The following is a 19,022-nucleotide window of genomic DNA, read 5'->3' on the forward strand; positions in this document are numbered from 1 at the left end:
TCTGATGTGCTTGCATCTGTAAGAGTGCACGTATTGTAAATTTTCAAGTGTTTGGGGTGTGACTAAGGAGTATTATTATGGTAGTGCAATAGCTGGAAATCAAGCGAAACATAACAATTGAGATGACATACTTGACATAACTTCGATAAATTAAGCGCTATTCAATGTGGTATGATAAAAAAAATATGCATCTGGCTAAACTGCATCTTAAAGTTTGTGAAAAAAAAATCACTCAAATAATTGGTGTAATTATCGTTTGAGATCTACTGGTATAAGTTTTTATGAGTAAGCATCAATATTTTACCAAAATACGTGAAATAATTTTTATGTTGTTCTGTATCTAACATTCCATGTTACATGTTTCCGACATTCTGATATCGTACTTGTACTATTTTATTGTACTATATTTCTCATTTGTAAGATCAGGTCCTAATTTTAATTTGATTTGGCATTATTATCGAAATTTCCAATTAAATCATTCAATCAGGGTCTGCCTACACGAAACTTTCTCGATACCTTTCACCTAAAAATTAAATTATCAATTGATTACCATATTACACAAGTTTGTAAGCTTTAGTGCCTTGGTGTCGATTAAATGTTGTTAACGTACAGTAACATCCTTCGTTTAATTCGATATAAATCTACAATCAGCGTACCGTTGTACAAACTTAATTTATAAGTTGTTCTTTTCTATTTTCTTATATTCACCCTTTTCTTGTCCAATAATAATTATTGTCAGAATAGGATCATCTTATACATACCATCCCCTCATCACCATGCGGATGACAATGTAGATATAACTTCCAGTTCATATTTTTATTTTACATGAGCTCGATGGCCAAGTCAATGTAGGTAGACAAAAAATATTGAGTATGATCAAAAGTTTATAATTTATTATTGATTTGAAAAGGTCCTCGTATAACGAACACCCGAAAATATAAATGACGAATACCGCTACAGCTGATTTATTTAAAGTGGTGGTAATTCTATGATGTTTGCGTTTGAAGCGGAAAATGTGAGCCTTGGTTTATTCCTTGATGAACTTTTCCAAAGTGGTCTGGGAGTGAGATGACAATCTTTGAAGCCTCGGATCGTCGGAACTGTTGAAATATTGACAATGATTGAATGCGTCATTGCACCCACCCTCATATTCGTTAGATCATAGATATATTGTCATCAAATTCTTCTATAGCAAAACCATTGAAACTTGCCTGACGCCCAAGATGGGAACATTTGTGGTTGCAACTCGCCGGATGCAGACGCTACTGATATTGATAATTTTGGTCCCGGATGCTGAAATATCGCTCGGGTCACCGACCTTTTGAACGCTGGAGGTAAGTTCAACGAATCTGGATAATCAAAATTCAACTAATTGTATCACGATCCGGCACTGCTGATCATTATACTGTTCAAATGAGTATTTTTGTTTTTTACTTGTGATGTCATCGCTCAAAGTCATTTTTGATCGTGTTGTTGTTGCTTGGAGATGTCGTTCGATTTGAAATTTCTTCATAAACCGACGAGATATTGGACTAATATTTTTCCCGTCTAAGCACGCTGCAATGGCCATTCGAAAATACATATCTAATCCATTAATTTTCTCATTTTACGTAATTAATATTTATCGATTAACAATTATTACTATTCATTTATTACGAATAGCGGAAGAGACGCTTTCATACCCAAGAGATCCGTGTTAGCGATGATGTTTTCTCTGTATCGATAGCATTTGGTCACGGGATTATCCTGTAGACTCAATTGTTCCAATTTTGGAAGGCTTTTAATGGTTTCCGTTAGGTCCTTGATGTTTTCGATGTAATTATTGTTCGCTTCCAATGACTCGAGCATTTGGAAGTTGCTTAATTCATTTATGGTTGTCATTTGGTTCCCTGTTATATTCAAGATCTTGAGGGACATCTAACAGGAGAAAAAGTTTTATATCTCAAGATAAATCTGAATATTTTTGGAAAAACACCTACAGCAACTCACTGCTATGGTATGGCAGCTTCTAGGATCAAAACATAAGGACTCTCCAGCCGATATGTTCTGTCTTTCGACATGTAGTTCTGTCAAGTTTTCTGCATTTTCCAATCCCTCTACGACGCTGATATTATTATATCCCAAAAATAAAGACGTAAGATTTTGTAAGCAGTTGAGATTCTCGATCTTCGATATGTTATTATGTTGAAGATATAAATGCGTTATGTTCGTCGCAAAATGCAAATTTTCTATCTTAGTTATGCAGTTATTCTGGAGATAAACTACACGTAGATTTCGGCATGCGGCAAAGTTACCCTGGAATTTAAGAAATAAACTTTAAGATTTACAGAAAAATTAATTTATTTAAAACACTTGTTATCCTAAAACTGAAATATTAATTCTTATAACTCACAATGGTATTGATAAATTTGTCGTTCATGTAGAGGTGAGTGATTTTTCTCAGATGATCTTTTTTTAACTCTTTGGTAAGAGACTTCGATGCCTGGGTCTGCGAGCATTTCTTCTCCACGTAAGCGGTAGTTAACTTGACCATTTTTCATCTGACAGACTACAGCGGATTCATCAAAATTGGCAAGGAAACGTTACTCGTTTTTTCTGTAGTCGATCTCGCACCATTGATCAAACATAAAACGCTTTCCACAGTCAGATTAACCGAGCATTGTGGAACGAATTATTCATGCTGCGCTCTTGCAGGGCGCACGGCCGCGTATCGGACTCTCGACCATGTACTAAAAAATTGCATATTTAATTATGCTCCGATTTTCCTTTTCATAATATCGCCAAATTAATGACAAATCAAAAATGATCCCATGATCATTTAGATCATAAGATATAGTCGTTTACATACAATATATCCCCTGACAGCGAATAAATGCGGTCGCAATAATTATGAGGCTGGTATGCATTGGGGTAGTCATTTGCTACCTCTTTTATATCTTAAAATGTAAATTAATTAGGATCATGTGTAGATATGCGATGAAGATTGGCCCACGCAAGCGTGCTCAGGGTTTCTCGGACGCTATAGGTATCGCATGTGCGGTCCGTGGGTGGCTATTGATCCGATTGCGACTTTTGTTTTTCATCTGAAACTGTATCGTGCGGGTGCTCTTGTTGGGGTGTTACAGCGATTCACACGCGTTCTTCTACCCGAGAAATTACACTAAAAATGTCTGGAGGTGGATTTTCATTATGACTAACCGTCCCAGACGCTCCAGCCGCTACTGTTGCACAGTCAAGAACCGTTTCTGACTTTGACCGCTTCAACACGGATCTCGCAACGCTTTGCAAGGTATTTAAAAAATTTAACTAACACTAAGTGGAAGACCATCTCCATACCCCGGACTCCCTTGTATAATATCCCACAGGTGTACCCGGTGAGCCCTGTGACGGGCCCGGGTGCTGCCAGGTCGGTATGGGAGTTGAGTCCAGACCCCGACATGGTAGGACACATGCCAAACAGTCCATTATCCCTCCAAGAAGCCACGGGTAAAGGACCCCGACGGAGAAATGGGCCTGACGACGACGTGTACGCTGATGATTCCGCCCTTACACAGACCTCTGGAGGGACAAGTGATGAATCTAAGGAGATCTTTGACCTGGTGCGAGCAGGGTGAGAAAAAATCATCCTGTCAGACGGTTCTGTTGGTTGGCACCGACTTATTTCCGGAAATTATACCTGGTATGTGGATGGCTCTTCTAGGAAAGTTGAGGCGATCGAAACTCTTGTTGAAAACAATAGGAACTCCAGTATCCTCAGTGCCAGAGATGAATGGGGGTATACACCAGCCCATTGGGCTGCACTGGATGGAAATTTGGAGGTGCGTATCACCAAACTACACTTTTCTTCAATTTTACAATTATTATTGCAATTTTGTCCGTCATTTTCAGGTGATGCGTTACCTGGTAGAAAGAAATGGGCCAGTTGATCTTTCTTGCCTAGGAACGCAAGGTCCTCGACCTATCCACTGGGCATGCCGCAAAGGGCACAGCGCAATAGTCCAAACTTTGTTGAAGGTCTGGAAACACATTAATCTAAAATTATAGATTCAGTCTTTTGAGCAGCTAGTATTCTCATCTGATTGCCAATATTTACTGCAGGCTGGAGTCGCTGTGAACGCAGCCGACTTTAAAGGATTGACTCCATTAATGACGGCTTGCATGTTTGGAAAAGCAGCAACTGCAGCATTCCTTCTAGGGTCAGGGGCTCAGTGTCACCTGACTGATATCAATGGGGACACTGCTCTTCACTGGGCAGCTTACAAAGGCCACCCTGAGCTAATCAGGCTCTTGATGTACAGCGGCGTCGACCTGCAGAAGCCTGACTACTTCGGTTCGACGCCTCTGCACCTCGCATGTCTATCCGGTAACGTTAACTGCGCAAGGATACTATGCGAGAAGAGCAAGATCGAACTTGAACCGCGTGACAAAAATGGAAAAACACCATTACAGCTTGCTCGAGCCCACAGGCATGCCGATATTGTTGGGATTCTTCAGGCTGAACAAAAGCGAAGATCCCGATGGATCCCACCAATGAATGAACTATGGTTGGTTATTTCTAATCGCACTCATATTCCTCTGGTCTCTTTTGGAAAACTAAGTCTTTGTAATGGTTACTAGGGCATTACTGTTTGGAGGTGCAGGGAACAGCAAAGGCCCTCTTCTTCTTTTCATGGCATCTGTTCTACTCTGGGGATACCCGATGTACATGTTCAAGTGCATTCCTCTCACTTGGGATATACTAAGAGTCACCCACTACTGTTTTATATACTGGAATATTGTTATGTGGATATCATGGATAGTGGCTAATCGTCATGATCCTGGATATGTACCCCGAAACAGTGAGGCTTACTACAGAGCCATAAAGCAGGTGTAGTGTTTAGAGTATCCTACAGATCTTGATACGACGCTGAAGCTGACAAAATTTCTCACACAGATTCCCTACTTCGACAAATGGAAGAAGAGGAACGTGATACTATCTCGTCTTTGTCACAGCTGTAAGTGCTTCAGACCATTGAGGGCAAAGCACTGTCGTCTCTGCAACAGATGCGTCACTTACTTCGATCATCATTGTCCATTTATCTACAACTGCGTTGGTCTTAGAAATAGGTACGTCCAGTGAAACTAATTGTAAGTAAAGAATTTCTTAATTCTCAATGCGTTGTTTTCTTCCTTGTTCTTCATTTCAGGATGTGGTTCTTCCACTTCGTACTGAGCATTGCTGTCAATTGCTCTTTCACTCTCTACTTTGCCTGCTACTGCATCGCAATCGAGGGAATCCAATTGCTCTATGTCCTGGGTCTCGTTGAAGCGTTTGTTTTCTGCGGGCTTGGATGGATTTTGACGTGCACTTCCGTAAACATTGTTCCTTTCTTTGCTTACTTCGTTACTGGATAAAGGGTATTAAATTCTGTTTCTTTTCACAAATTTTTGCAGGTGTTGCACGCTTGCATGAACCTCACGACAAACGAGATGTTCAATTACAAGAGGTACTCTTACCTCAGGGACAAACGTGGACGTTATTTGAATCCGTTCAGCAGAGGGCCCATCCTCAATCTCGTGGAATTCATCCTTTGTCCTCCTGACTATTTTGCCGATGATCCCCAGCACTATAACATTTTAAACGAGGATATAGGCACATGATTTCAATTCTAACTCCCATTAAGCTTTCCTAAAATGTAATATCACAAATTCAATTGAAATTTATCAGATCACTGGATCTCCTTGATTCTAAAATACCGGGAACTCAATGAACAACACTATCCTATGAACATAGATGAATTTTAATCTTTAAAGATTTTCAGTTTGGCAGAGATAATAAAGAAACCAAACAAAGAACACGTATTTTGTCATTGCAATGAGATTTCATGGGATGTATAATATCTTGAGTATATCCCTTTTTCTGTGAACTGCAATGAAATATACCGCACTGTTTAGAAATATAAATACAGGGAGATCGACATTATTTAAGAATACATATGCATTCTTTTCACAACTCTGCAGCCATTATAAACGAAAGTGCACTTTTCATTCGCCACTTTTGCACAATCGAAAAAGTTACAAATTGCCATCCACTTGTGCAACGATCATGATGTAACAATTCATATTAAGCATTGCTATTAAATATACGCTCCAAAACTGCTGTATAAATTATTTATTTTATCCAAAAAGATCGTTTCGTTATTACAAAATAGTGATAAAAATCTAACGCACCACTAGTGCGTAGTCATTGACAAGTTAAAAAAAATGGCACTCTAAATATTAATTCAGTAGTGGATGCTATGTAAGAATGAACAACGCTAAAAACGGTATATTCGTTCACTGTAAAAATATTGCCATTAGTTGTAAAAATAAAGATTTCTGAATAGAGATTCAATAAGTTATTATAGATCGGATTTTCTGATTACTTGTAAAGGAAGTATCAGAAGAAAAATTAATAAAATAGTATAACGTCAGAGAATATCTTTGGCAAATTTTGTTACGCCCTTCCGCAATTGAGAATTGCCTAATGTGGTTATTTCGTCTTCATAAATTCTGTAAAAACTATGCTAATAGTAATACTTTTCATTCACATGCAATTGCTAATCAGTAATTAACCTATTGTTTTTTTTTTTTTTTTTTTATGAACGAGCAAATAATCGTAGTGTTCATACCATTCATGTGTAAAATTTAAAATAATTTTCGAGTAAACTCGATGATTATACGAGATTCCTGACTGAGACGATTAAAAACGATCGACAAAATCATCAAACCTACTTCAGCTCATAACAAAAATCGTAGTGCGGTGGATTTTCTGGAATGGGGGGTGGGTCTTGTGGAATGTCTATTCCTTCCGCATCTAGCAATCTTAGTTTAATGTCCATTGATAAAAGAATTTCGAGGTCGTTTTCCGTCTCTTTACTCGTCATCCTGTTACCTACAAGACAAGACACACGAAATGAATATTATACAAGCGAACAATTTGTGAATTTAGATACTCACCGAGTAATGCATTGATTCCATCTGTCCAGTAATCGAAAACTTGCTCATCTGGAGCAACAAAATCAAGACTAGTAACCTCAACTGAGTCAAGAGCTAAGGAAAATGCAAGCTGATGAGTAGTCTTGCGCCGTTGAAGATCTTTCATGTGTGGACAGTCTCTGCCAGTTAATAATCCACGAATCTCAACCACAGCTAGTTTTGTTGGCAGCTCATCGATCGTTGGCACGGATTTCTCGTCACAATCACCGTAATGGAATACTTTGTGGTTTGGAGAAAGACGAACGTACCAAAACTTATCTTTGGTTCTCTGACAAAAAAAAAAAAAATTTACTTGCAATAAAATATATTGCTACCACTGTGAATTGCACATCGTTAGTGTCACTCAACTCACCAATCCTTTAGCTGTGTACTTAGTAAAGCGAGTACCTTCGACCAGGAATCCAAGCCTTTGTTGCTGTATGAGATCCAAAATTTCTGGAGTTATTTGTTCTCTGAGTTGAATTATGGGTTTGGCATGACTCTCGCATTCCTCACGATTCGTTCTCTCTTGTTGCCAGAGATTTGTGATCACCGAGTACGTTAACTGTTGCAGTTTAGTTTTGAACTTGTCCAGTCCTGTAGGTTTACTCTGGAGAGCCCGGGTAATCTGTTCTCGCACTACAGAAAATACTTTCACAAAGTCTTCCGTAGTTGCTCGCATCTCTTTCCACGTCTTGTTCAACAATACTATACACACGCAGTAAAATTCTTCAAATGGATGGTCGTGCGTAAAAAACATTGGATGATAAGATTGACCCTGCTCACTTGGGGCTTCACCAATTCGAAGCACCTGAAACAACATCCAGTCTCAGCGCTGAACATAATCAGGTAAGAAGTCAACTTCGAAGCAACCATAATCATACCTCACACAATAGTTTCACTAACTCAACACTAGTTCTTCCAAAAGGACACTCATGTTCATCTGCTCGGCAGGAGTTTTCGAGGACTACTTTTGTGTAACTTTCCATGTGGTTTCGGGCAAAATAAACCATGCAGTCGAGAGCCAGCATTCCTGGTGGGGTTTCAGTGAAATCCTTAGCTGGATTGATGTTGTACTTAAAACCTAGTTTTTTGTAGTCTGTGGCAAAATGTCCTTGCTTTCGAGCAGTTACATCACTGCTAACAGAACCTTCTGTATCAAAAGCGATACGCCGTAGCTCCTTGATTTTGTCATGGGCATCTTGGTCTTGGGGATCCATTTTTGCCATCATTCTTTGCTCCAATAGTCCTAACATCAGAGTTTGTAACACGTAAAGCTGATGTGCCATTTCACTGCCAACCTAGAGGCAATAAGATGTTTACAATTAGATGCTCGACTTTGATAATCTTCAAATCAATGAAAATCAATGTATTCGAATGGATCAAGACTGATGGTTGTTTTAATTTACCTGCCCCGTTGATTGAATGACATTGGTCAGAAAAACTAAACGCAATTGCTTGGATTGTAATGTAGCAGCAACAGCTCGTCGTTTAGGTAAATCTGCTTTCAGGAACAGAGCATTGATCAGCGCAATTGCGTTTTGCTGTATTTGGGGGCTTAAGCTTTGGAGATGCATCACCAAATTTGGAAAAGTCACTTCCTTCTCAACCTGGCCATATTTTCCAGAGGAGTTCAAAACGATGTTTTCAAGTATGCTCAAAGAAGCTTCGACCACCTTTGAGTCTTGAGGAGTTGCTTGATTGTTTACATAACTCGCTACTTTATTTATAAATGGAGATTCCAAAATATCCCACGAAACGATTCCATGATCCATCAGTTCAACAAATGATTGCAGGGAATGAGCCAACGCACTTGTTTTCCATTTTCCAGCCTCTACCTATGATTATTGACCAGCAAATTGAAAAAATATCTTCATGTAATAGATGCCAATTGCTTAGAATTGCGTGGGCTATGTTCTCAATTACCTGTGAAATGATGAGTGCTAAACCTTGTTTATTTATAAATTCCAACGCAAAAGTTACATCCGTACTTAGTTTGCTTAATTTTTCCAGAGCCACTGTCTTCTCATCACCATTTCCTACGTTTAGTTTGGTCAGAATGTCACTGGCTGTTTTTGAAGGCGAATGTTCCAATCTTAAAACACTCCCATTCTTTATTTCATTACGATTTTTCTCAGTGATGTAATTGTGATTATTATTCTCCGAAAACTGCAGAGCAAATCTATCTGGGTCTGAAAGGCCCCACCCGTTGCACAATTCCTTTAGAATGAAAATATATTATATTGAATTATAAACAATGATTTAATTCTTTGTTTCATTTCTTTGGGTTAAACACATTAATGCAGATAAGGGTTTTAAAGCAGAAAATGAGACATTAGAACGACTCAATAAGAGAGTAGTTATAAAATTGCTCGATGATAATTTTTTAGCTACATTAATTTTTCTCAAGAAAATGACTAATTCTTGAATTTTTACATCAGACGCACTGAAATGTCAAATCGTTGGAAACGTCAAAAAATGTTCAATAATGCGAATATCGTTTTGTTTAACCAACAATGCTTGATCATTTGTTGACAATACACGATGTGTGGATGAAAGAGTTGTTTTCTACATCGTTTACTAGACCACAACGATTGAAGTAAGAAAAAAATAATATTACCTGGATTATTCCGGCCAAGGGTTGCTTCTGGTTAAATTCGATTAACTGCGGGACCTGATCGGTCATTTCCACGGCAATTTTAACAATATTCGAATCTTTCATGGCTGGCATTTTTATTGTTTTTGTGTACATGGATCACCGAAATGTTACTAATGATATTCAGATTTTAACTAATTAATTAAGTTCAACAGAGAATAACTTATTGCCATTATTGTCTATTTCTCTTCGCAGAGAAATAGGTGGAAATAACAAGACTGCACGAACCAAATGCACGGGCGATGAGTCGAGTGAACCTCTACCAACACCTCTACGTGAACCCATCCCACTGACATCTACGTCTATAGATCGAGTGGATCGGAGCTCTGTAGATAAAAACGACATTGATACCACACAGAACTTCTCAATCCTTGGAAGCCATATGAAAGGCAGAAAAGCCTTTGTAACGTATACAACGGGACTGATAACATTCTGTTCACAATCAGTCGTCTTTGGCGCAGAATAGATATTTATTCGGAATAGTTATTTACAAGCTAATTATATTGTGTTCATTCTTCTTTGATTCTGGTTCGAGATACATTTAGAACATATCGTATTTTTGATATACATACTATAATTGTAAATTAGATTAGAAAAAGGAATTTTTTATGTATACCGACGAATTGGGGGCCGAATTCGTTAGTGATGCACAATAAGTCTTGATGTAACGTATATCAACAGTATTTTTTTCCATGAAAGAGGAAAGAAAAATTAAATATATCATGAATGTGATACTAGTTCTTTCTTGGTGATAAGCTCTGTTATAAGGCAAATTATACGCAGCTAATATGGATATAGCTGACGTAGCATTTGAATAAGTCAAATAAGTATCAGCATTTCGATTGGGTTAGTCAGAAAAAAGTAGTTAAGCATAAAATATACACATGCTATTAAGTATTTGATATCGCTACAAAAAGCCGACTGCCTGATGTATGACACATAGTCTCGTTAGTGCTATGGAAATAAATATAATTAACTAAAACACTTGTACAATCTTAAAGCTTATGTCGGATGGCACAGAAGTTCCTTATACATATAGCGGTTTGAACGGTGACCAACCGGATTACTACCTATTACAAGTGGGTGCCTGACAGTTAGCCGTGTACACTTTCTAGAACTAAATGAGATGAACGCAGAAAATCTTCTATGTCTTCCAAGCACCCTGCACAATCATAGGGGTTGTGCTACTAAATTTTCCAGTCCCAAGGTATACACAAGACTCCATCACTCATAACTGAGTAGTAATGCGTCACCCAGAGTCTAATACCTGAAAGCAGCGGTACCAGTTCAGATTTGTTTTGTAAAAGATGCTCGCAACATTGTATCATAAGGTCTGGCGTTATGCTGTCGTCTTTATCTAGTGCTGCTAATTCCAGCTCGTCTGCCACTTTCTTATGTAGTTCACGTTCTATGTGCTTGACTCTGTAAAATAGTTATGCATACAAAATTCTAACAATCTTCTTAGAAGCTTAAAAAAAAAACCACAAATCTTTGAGGAGTTACGATCACCTGTTATAATGATTAAGTCTCTGTGCAGCTGCTACCAAGTTCTCAGATATAAAACTAATCAGTAGAAAACTAGGGCATGAAGATGGCACAATGAATTGGCCAGTTGGTGAGAGCATCAGGGGGCCAGCTTCCCTGTTTAATGAAAATGAGGGGTTATTCTTTTAATCGAATTGTATGTAAATGTAAACAGTAATACTGGAACGATGGGAGAACTTACGTTTCAACGACAATCTCATAAGCGCTAAGATCTTCGGGCCAGTCGGCTGGGTACTTTTTACGGCTACGATAATCGCTTAATATGGTTGTCAGCTGACGCAGCTGTTGCTCGTACTGCTCCACCATGACTTTGGGCATGAACTTCCTGCACATAAATTGCACCCTGAGCCTTACCATCACTCGCAGCCTAGTTTTATTCTACGCACCGTCTTCCAACTTTGATGCCAAGCAGGACTTGGGAAACAGCTTTTTCAAACGCTGGTAGTCGTAGTAGAACTGCATCGTGTTTCTTCACATTCTTAACAAGCTGCAATTCAGTCATCAAGTAATTGAATGGAGAAGTATTGAATGGAAGTAATGGAAAATTTACAAAAATACTAATCAAACGATCTTATGAAACTCACATCAAGCCAGTTGTGCCGCACTTCTCCAGAATTCAACATTACATTTCCCTCCAAGTTGATGCCCGTATCATTGGCAAAAACTAATGTCCGGTCTCTGAGAACTCTCATAGGCTCAGGATGGTGTTTGGAAAGTGCTAAGAAGGCTAACAAACAACCTCGATAGTGAGCGATGTTCCAGCCGCAATCCCAGACAATTTTTTTCAAGCCCAAATCCGAACATAATTCTTTTTCCAGCTTGGAAACTTCTTCACGAATTGGTCGGCATGCTTCGAGTTTTACAAGAGCCTCATTTGCGTGCTTTTCCAAGTACGCTCTGTAACCTCAAGATATTTTAAAACAATGCAAAGCGATGGTATTAAAGCGATCGATCTCGAAATAAGCAATTATCTTTTAGTATTCTCAGCTATAAACTTTAGAGGGCATAATTCATTTTTGAAAGTTATATGGTATTTAAATTGCCATTATCAAAAGCGATTAATCTGCATTTGGGTGATACATACACTTACTTAAAAGTATCAGGTTCTGAATTGATCTTCTTCTTCAGAATAAAGGAAGTGTATAGTGGATCATCTTCTAGTTCTGAGAAATCTATACCACTATTATTGTTCCTGTATTTTTGCCACGATGCGGTAAACCTTGAGTTGGGTGGCTGTTTTTCCTCAATTTTATCAATGAAGGTAGTGGGAAGATTGCATGTTTTCAAAATGTAGAGGATTGTCTGTTTGACATCACGATCCGCAAGCTGAATTTGAACCAAGGTAAATTTGCCAGCCTTTACTTCTTTCTCATCAGTTGATCGAAGATAAAAAGGTAGTGTAGTGGGTCTGATTGGTCTTCGTTGCAGGAGAGTTTCAATTAAGGAACTCAGCTGCTTCAAAGAATTTTCATTCACCGTCTGAAGATCATTATTAACAAAGATTATTCTGCACTTTAATTTCAAGTCCTTACATATATTCCTGGTAAAAACAAAGGAATAATAGCAAATCAATACAATGATACAACTGCCAAGAATGACAATTCAATATCATATATTACCATGTTTGCACATCACAAATCATATAGTATCTACAACTGGCAAAGCAATATTTTGTGATCATCGTGATCTGCATAAACCTAAGAACAAAATATAAGCTCTCGGGGCAACAGACCCAGACAGTTTTTGTTCATTTATTTACATCTCAAAATTCTCAAGAATTAACACATGAAGGAAATGAACTCACCCTTTGTGTAGGAAATTGGCCAAAAAGGTCAGGGTGAACAGAGAAGTAGAAGGGCCTTAATGCCGTTGATACTTCACCTGTGCTCAGAGCCCTCACAGCCTCTTGTCGACAGAGACTAAGTTAAAAACATTATGAACCAACAGTGAGAAAAAGTATGATATCAATAATACATGTGCATTTGCTATGGTCACACATTAAAAATTTCTACAAGGCTTACCATTTTTTCAGAGTGCAATACATCTTGGTTTATCGTTACTCCTTTGATATTCATATGCCCATGCTGTGACTTTTTACAAAAGATTACTATTATGTTGTTTTCTTTTGATAAAGATTAGGACAATGACAAACGAATGTTTTTTGGAATGAAGATACGCTAGACAAACCATGAAGCAACGACAAAATCACGAAGAGAAGGCAGATTTTACCATACGATTTTACAGACAGCGGAATAACGCGACCTCTTAACTCAGACAAATCAAAATCATCAAAGCCTACAGATGCGACAAGAAAAAAAAAATCGATAAATAATGAGCAATGACGTTCATGCAAATCTATTTTTCAACGGATACCCTGAATTATTATAACTGCGGGCTACATAGAGCAGCATCGTTGACCCAATGTTTTTCATTTGGGTCTTACGTTTCACTTGATTCACTGATTTGACGTCTCGCTATCATTGACTGAACCAGTCTTCAGTCAACGTCACTACTCTGTCGCTACTGATCCTGGCTTTCGCGATCCCCCAGTGGTTTACCAAAATTCCGATATGGAGACAGTCTATTTCTACTACACCATTGTGTCAAGGAAAATGGGAGGCACTTATAATCGGTTCTAGCTAATAGCCAGGAACAGATTCTCTTCGATAACGGACCCGGAGACGGGTGCGAACCGTTGGTGCGAACGAACTGTGTCTGTGAAACTTTTGTTATCTTATGTATTTGACATTGAAGTTTCGCGATACCTGATCAACGTTACCTCCAGCCAAATTAAACACGCGAAAGAGAACCGACAACATAAGAGTCTGTCAACTGGTGTAACATAAACATTCTTGCTAATTTTTAATTCAACACGCTGACAACTCCATTGAGGACTAGTTTGTTGTCTGCTGGAGTTTGACGTAGTCTGCTAGTAAGAATTCTACAATACGCGATGTTGTCATCTACAGCTGTCATTTTCTGACGTCTCTACGAACCATACATGTGGTGAACCCAGTATTAAATTCATCATGTGTCAAAAGTGTTCGAGAGACTGCTACAAAAAAAAATCTTAATTCTTATAAATTTTAAAAGTAAATGTGAGATTTTATCCCGCTCGACACGATCATCGGAGTTCTATTATAATTATATCGAAGATTTTTCTTCAACCCTGAGGATTACTGAGGAAACTTTTGTGAGTATGCTGGAACCCAAGGTTGGAAGACAAGGGATACCGTTAATATTGTTTTCACTATAATTTTGAATCCTGATGTATGAAATTATCTGCAACTTAAGATCCTAAGACTCAAGTTTGCGTGTTTCCCACCCCGTCCACCCCGAGCGATTTTTTGCTCTTATTACAATTAGGATTTGCATCTGCATTATTTGATTTGCCGCCACTGATAATTATTCGAAATATGTATACAGTTGCAGCTACAGTTCTTACTTATCTACCATATTGGCCTAATGATATCATATTTGCTTGTTGCATGACTAATCCTGGATAGCTGTTTCAGTAATTCTTTGTAACGTTATTAGTTGTCAGAAGCCTCTCATTGAGGCACAGTGTTGTAAAAATTATTCATCTTTTCGCTAGTTCAGCGGTTACATAAAAATAGTGGCCTACGAGGGGACAGAGAATTTTTGAATTTCGTTACATAGACTGCAGGTACATTTGAAGACAGTACGTTTTGTTTGAATAAAAGTTTTATTACCATGCCCATATTTATGGTAGCTACAAAATTCCATCAATTTCGTATAATTACGGTCTATTTCGTTCTAATAAAATTATCTCCCTTACAGATACGCAAGAAGCACGCGATGGCCTATTCAATCAACAGGCGTCCACTGCTGGCTGGCGTCAGCGACAGTGAATTTGAAGACGATTTGACGGAAGTCGATGATCCCAGTATTGTTATACGGGATGAAAAACCTCTTTTCAAACCACACGAACCCTCTGACAAGTAACTGGACTTTTATTTTCTAGTTAGTAAATTTGGGGGTAGAATTAACTACGTTTCGGCTAAAGATCAGTTTATCGCTACACTTTTCGTTCTGGTTTCCAGAAAAAATTTCGTATTGGGTATAATCTTTCTGATATAATCTGAATAAAGTAATCCAATCATGTTCACACAATCGAAATATAACACGTATGGTTTGTTTGCAGATATAACATGGCAATTATCATTTTCTATTTTCTGGGGATGAATACGCTAATTCCCTGGGGGTTTTTCGTTACTGCAGATGACGTAAGTATAACATTATTCTAGTACACTAATTTCAGCATAGATATCTCGGTCTTTGCCAAAACGTATTTGCGGAAAAATACTTGATATGAATTGTTGCTCGTTTATTTCTAGCATATCAAATATGCTATAATAGTAAATCCCTGATGGGGTACAAGGATAAGTCGCGGCAATAATGATATAAATATCAGATATAATAACGGTTTATCTACCTAATTGTTAATATCCAGCTCATTACACAAATTCTGATATTCATTATTCTACCATCGCTATAATGAATGTAAAAAATGAGCTAGTTAAGGTTTCGAGCGGTGTCTACATTTGTCTATGAATTGTAAAATCTAGTCATAATTTCGGGATATTGTGAAACAGAAATATACCTAACTTGACTAAAATTATTTGTACAATTGTTCACAGTATTGGATGTTCAAGTTCCGAGATATTCATGTTAACAATACTGGAAGACATAATTATACTCATACGGAAAATTTGGAAAGACGAAATGACCTTCAAGCAAGCTTTACTTCCTACCTCAGCGTTGCGAGTGCAATACCAAATACGCTCTTCCTGGTGGTAAACACTTTCATCAGCAAAAAGTAAATAAAAACGATTCCATACTACAAGTCATTGTACGTTCTGCTAAGAGATGATCTGCCAAAGATTTTTTCAATACCAAAGAGATGAATTCCTTTTACAGTTACGTCCAAATTTAATCATTATAATTCCTTACAATTGCAGGCTGTCTCTAAGAACACGTATGGTCGGCTCCCAAACTATAGTTCTTGCTTTGTTCATCTTAACAACAGCTCTTGTCAGAGTTAACACAGATGAATGTGAGTGCGTGAGTTCGTACTACACACTTTTTTCATGTATGGATTAACATGACTTTGAATTTTAGGGCAGGATCTGTTTTTTATCATTACACTATCGACGGTCGCCGCCATAAACGGTACGTGAAATATTCATTGTAATAAAATAACGTAATACTACAATAACGACTGGCATCAACTAACTTTTTTCCCCACAGCGTCCTGTGCTATCTTTGGAGGTAGTTTCATGGGAATTGCTGGACGAATCGGGTCTGGATATATTACAGCTATGATGGGAGGACAAGCTTTAGGTGGCATTTTCACAGCGCTTGCTGAAATCGGTTCTCTGTGGATAGGTGCGAGTCCCGTATTATCAGGGCTTGTGTACTTCATCATTGGGGATGTAATGCTTTTCCTTTCATTGGTGGCTTACGTTATTCTTGAGAGAGGGGTCAGTATTATCTTTAGGTGTATCATCAACTGTATTTATAAATCTGCATGCATGCCATGTGTATTGCGACAATAACGCAGCTGGATTCAAATCCACATGTCAGCTGCTTTCCAGCTCTCAAGTATTCGTTTAGCATAAGCTGATCAGATATAATTCGCTCCATATATTTACGTATAGGATTATTGATTGTGAAACACGTTTATCTTCGGATTTTTGTGTCATGTTAACGACCATCTCAGTTCGTCATTGGTACTTACGTAAAATGTAGACAATGAAGTATCACCATGACATCATTACTCATGTTGTGTACGATTTCAGGTATTTTTCAAGTATCACATGTTGGATCGTCCGGGTTCAGAGTCTCTCATTGAATCTGATAGACTGAATCATGCTGGATATAATTCCCAAAATACAGAATACTCGGGGCACAGACCCGATGTGATATCATATTCAAGAATTTTTATGAAAACTTGGCACTATGGATTGAGTAATGCGCTCACCTTTTTAATTACCATCTCCATTTACCCAGCTATCACTGTGCTCGTCGACAGTCAAGATAAAGGAAAAGGCTACGCATGGAATGGTCAGCTTTACAACAACCTGAAGACTTTTATATTGTAAAGTATATGGTTCCGATTTCCTAATAATTAATATGCTATTTCAATTTTCAGACGTCTACTTTGTCCCAGTTGTTGGTTACCTTTTGTTCAGTGTCGGCGATCTCTGTGGAAGAATATCAGCTGGAATTCTGGAATGGGTTAGTAAATTAATCATAGTATGAAATCATCGTGGGAATCCAACATTGATAGTTTCGTATTTTTTTAGCCTAAAAACAGACCATGGTTAGTGATTTTCCTGAGTTCTGTGCGAATTTTGTTCATACCAGCAATCCTGTTTTGCAATGCACAACCTCGACATCACCTTCCGGTGTACATTACCGAGGATATTTACTACATCACAATACTGATGGGCTTTGCCTTCACCAATGGGTATCTTTGTAACGTCGTTTTGATTCTGGCCCCACTGTGAGTATTATTACGAGTTGAGTTGTATAAACTATTCGCATATCCAGAATAAAATAAACGTAATATTGTGTCCTGACTTTTCCAGAGTCGTCAATCACGAGGAGATAGAAGTGGCATCATCAATGATGGGTGCGTTCCTGGGTTTTGGATTGACGATAGGCTCAGTCGTCAGCCTCTTTATGGTGAAAATTCTATGATCTGTTAGGAAACCTTTCAAGCACAATTGTCTACTTAGGTCAAGTAACCATTTTCTCAGCCCTAATGCAACATCAATGAAATGCCTGGGCAAGATATTATGTTTATAGGGTTTCTGATACTGTTTTTCAAGAACTACAGGTTCTAAACAAATTCCGTCATTGACGGGTTCCCACTACTCCCGCTCTTAGCACATGAGTACTTGGAATATTACCATTCTGCAGATATTCTAGATTTTTTTACCTTTCACAGATACTTTTATCTCATTCCAAATCTGTGATCAGCATTGTATTTGTTATGTTATTTTGATACAATTATACAATACTACTAACTCAATCAGCCAGATGGTGATCATATACCAGATTTGTAATTGTTATTTTGCATTTCTATTACTTAAAACCGGCACAAATAGGGTACTTTGTAGCGATACCATATTGGAATGATTACATACATTTATAAAAAACCTATAAAAAAATGTGAAAGCAAGGATATTGTAGGGATGAAGTAAACTGGAACTCGCGGGTGAATTTTTCAAAAATCGGATCAATCGTTGAAATTTGTTATTGTCTTGTGTAGCATAAGCATAAGCGTGCCGTTGTGTCAGAAATTGAATTTCAAGATCTTTTTTTCAGACTTCATTGCGGATGGCTTACACTTCCTAACCGTTTTCAAATAATCTGACAAAACTTTAAATCAATGACCTCAACTCTGTGTTGCTTTTTATGTATTCAGTACCCGAAGACGTTTGGATCTGTCAGGAGACAATAGCAATGTATCCTGAGAATCTAATCAGTTAGCATAATGACTAAATCATTTCAGAATATTTACAAGAATGTATAGGGCAGTTAAGCGAAAGGTTGCATCACGTTTGAAATCTATTGAATTCTTCCGATTGACTCGGATGTCGATGAAGTATTGAAGTAGAGCAATATTCTTACAATTAGATGTAATTCTCTGCGCGATACGATGCAACAATTAGACAAATTTATGTTGACTTAGCTCAGTTACAAAGCAAGTCGATTAGTAAATAATTTTTATGTATGTTATTAATAAAAAGAATAATGTTCAAAACAAATTCACAATCATTTGTACTTCAATTTG

The 19,022-nt window shown here is 37.8% G+C and overlaps 5 protein-coding genes across 5 annotated transcripts; 2 read left to right on the top strand and 3 right to left on the bottom strand.

The window, feature by feature from the left end:
- Positions 1-871: 871 nt before the first annotated feature.
- On the bottom strand, positions 872-3,470 carry LOC105691420 (protein phosphatase 1 regulatory subunit 42-like). Its single transcript, XM_012409881.3, has 7 exons — positions 3,337-3,470; positions 2,393-2,729; positions 1,990-2,295; positions 1,683-1,917; positions 1,435-1,557; positions 1,212-1,349; positions 872-1,100 (listed from the first exon to the last, which is right to left on the bottom strand). The coding sequence occupies exons 2-7, from the start codon at positions 2,531-2,533 to the stop codon at positions 970-972; spliced, it is 1,074 nt and encodes a 357-aa protein (XP_012265304.1). The 5' UTR covers positions 2,534-2,729; positions 3,337-3,470; the 3' UTR covers positions 872-969.
- On the top strand, positions 3,438-6,628 carry LOC105691515 (probable protein S-acyltransferase 23). Its single transcript, XM_012410040.3, has 8 exons — positions 3,438-3,610; positions 3,701-3,818; positions 3,889-4,014; positions 4,099-4,544; positions 4,618-4,867; positions 4,934-5,106; positions 5,187-5,352; positions 5,434-6,628. Exons 1-8 carry the CDS (start codon positions 3,438-3,440, stop codon positions 5,638-5,640), a joined length of 1,659 nt encoding a protein of 552 aa, XP_012265463.1. The 3' UTR covers positions 5,641-6,628.
- LOC105691514 (engulfment and cell motility protein 1) lies at positions 5,197-9,996 on the bottom strand. Its single transcript, XM_012410039.3, has 9 exons — positions 9,617-9,996; positions 8,923-9,216; positions 8,406-8,834; positions 7,881-8,297; positions 7,370-7,807; positions 6,979-7,285; positions 6,754-6,913; positions 5,497-5,606; positions 5,197-5,386 (listed from the first exon to the last, which is right to left on the bottom strand). The coding sequence occupies exons 1-8, from the start codon at positions 9,746-9,748 to the stop codon at positions 5,564-5,566; spliced, it is 2,220 nt and encodes a 739-aa protein (XP_012265462.2). The 5' UTR covers positions 9,749-9,996; the 3' UTR covers positions 5,197-5,386; positions 5,497-5,563.
- Positions 9,997-10,101: 105 nt separating this feature from the next.
- Positions 10,102-13,622, bottom strand: LOC105691435 (T-cell activation inhibitor, mitochondrial). Its single transcript, XM_012409902.3, has 8 exons — positions 13,219-13,622; positions 13,002-13,116; positions 12,288-12,676; positions 11,782-12,094; positions 11,584-11,684; positions 11,379-11,540; positions 11,162-11,293; positions 10,102-11,074 (listed from the first exon to the last, which is right to left on the bottom strand). Exons 1-8 carry the CDS (start codon positions 13,239-13,241, stop codon positions 10,840-10,842), a joined length of 1,470 nt encoding a protein of 489 aa, XP_012265325.2. The 5' UTR covers positions 13,242-13,622; the 3' UTR covers positions 10,102-10,839.
- A 493-nt stretch (positions 13,623-14,115) lies between these two features.
- LOC105691484 (equilibrative nucleoside transporter 3) lies at positions 14,116-18,996 on the top strand. The gene is made up of 11 exons (XM_012409982.3): positions 14,116-14,390; positions 14,999-15,159; positions 15,363-15,444; positions 15,859-16,037; positions 16,180-16,274; positions 16,340-16,390; positions 16,469-16,701; positions 17,020-17,284; positions 17,373-17,458; positions 17,527-17,726; positions 17,812-18,996. Exons 2-11 carry the CDS (start codon positions 15,017-15,019, stop codon positions 17,921-17,923), a joined length of 1,446 nt encoding a protein of 481 aa, XP_012265405.1. The 5' UTR covers positions 14,116-14,390; positions 14,999-15,016; the 3' UTR covers positions 17,924-18,996.
- Positions 18,997-19,022: the final 26 nt, after the last annotated feature.

This window comes from Athalia rosae, chromosome 2 (genome assembly GCF_917208135.1).
Source record: "Athalia rosae chromosome 2, iyAthRosa1.1, whole genome shotgun sequence".
Taxonomy (NCBI): domain Eukaryota; kingdom Metazoa; phylum Arthropoda; class Insecta; order Hymenoptera; family Athaliidae; genus Athalia; species Athalia rosae.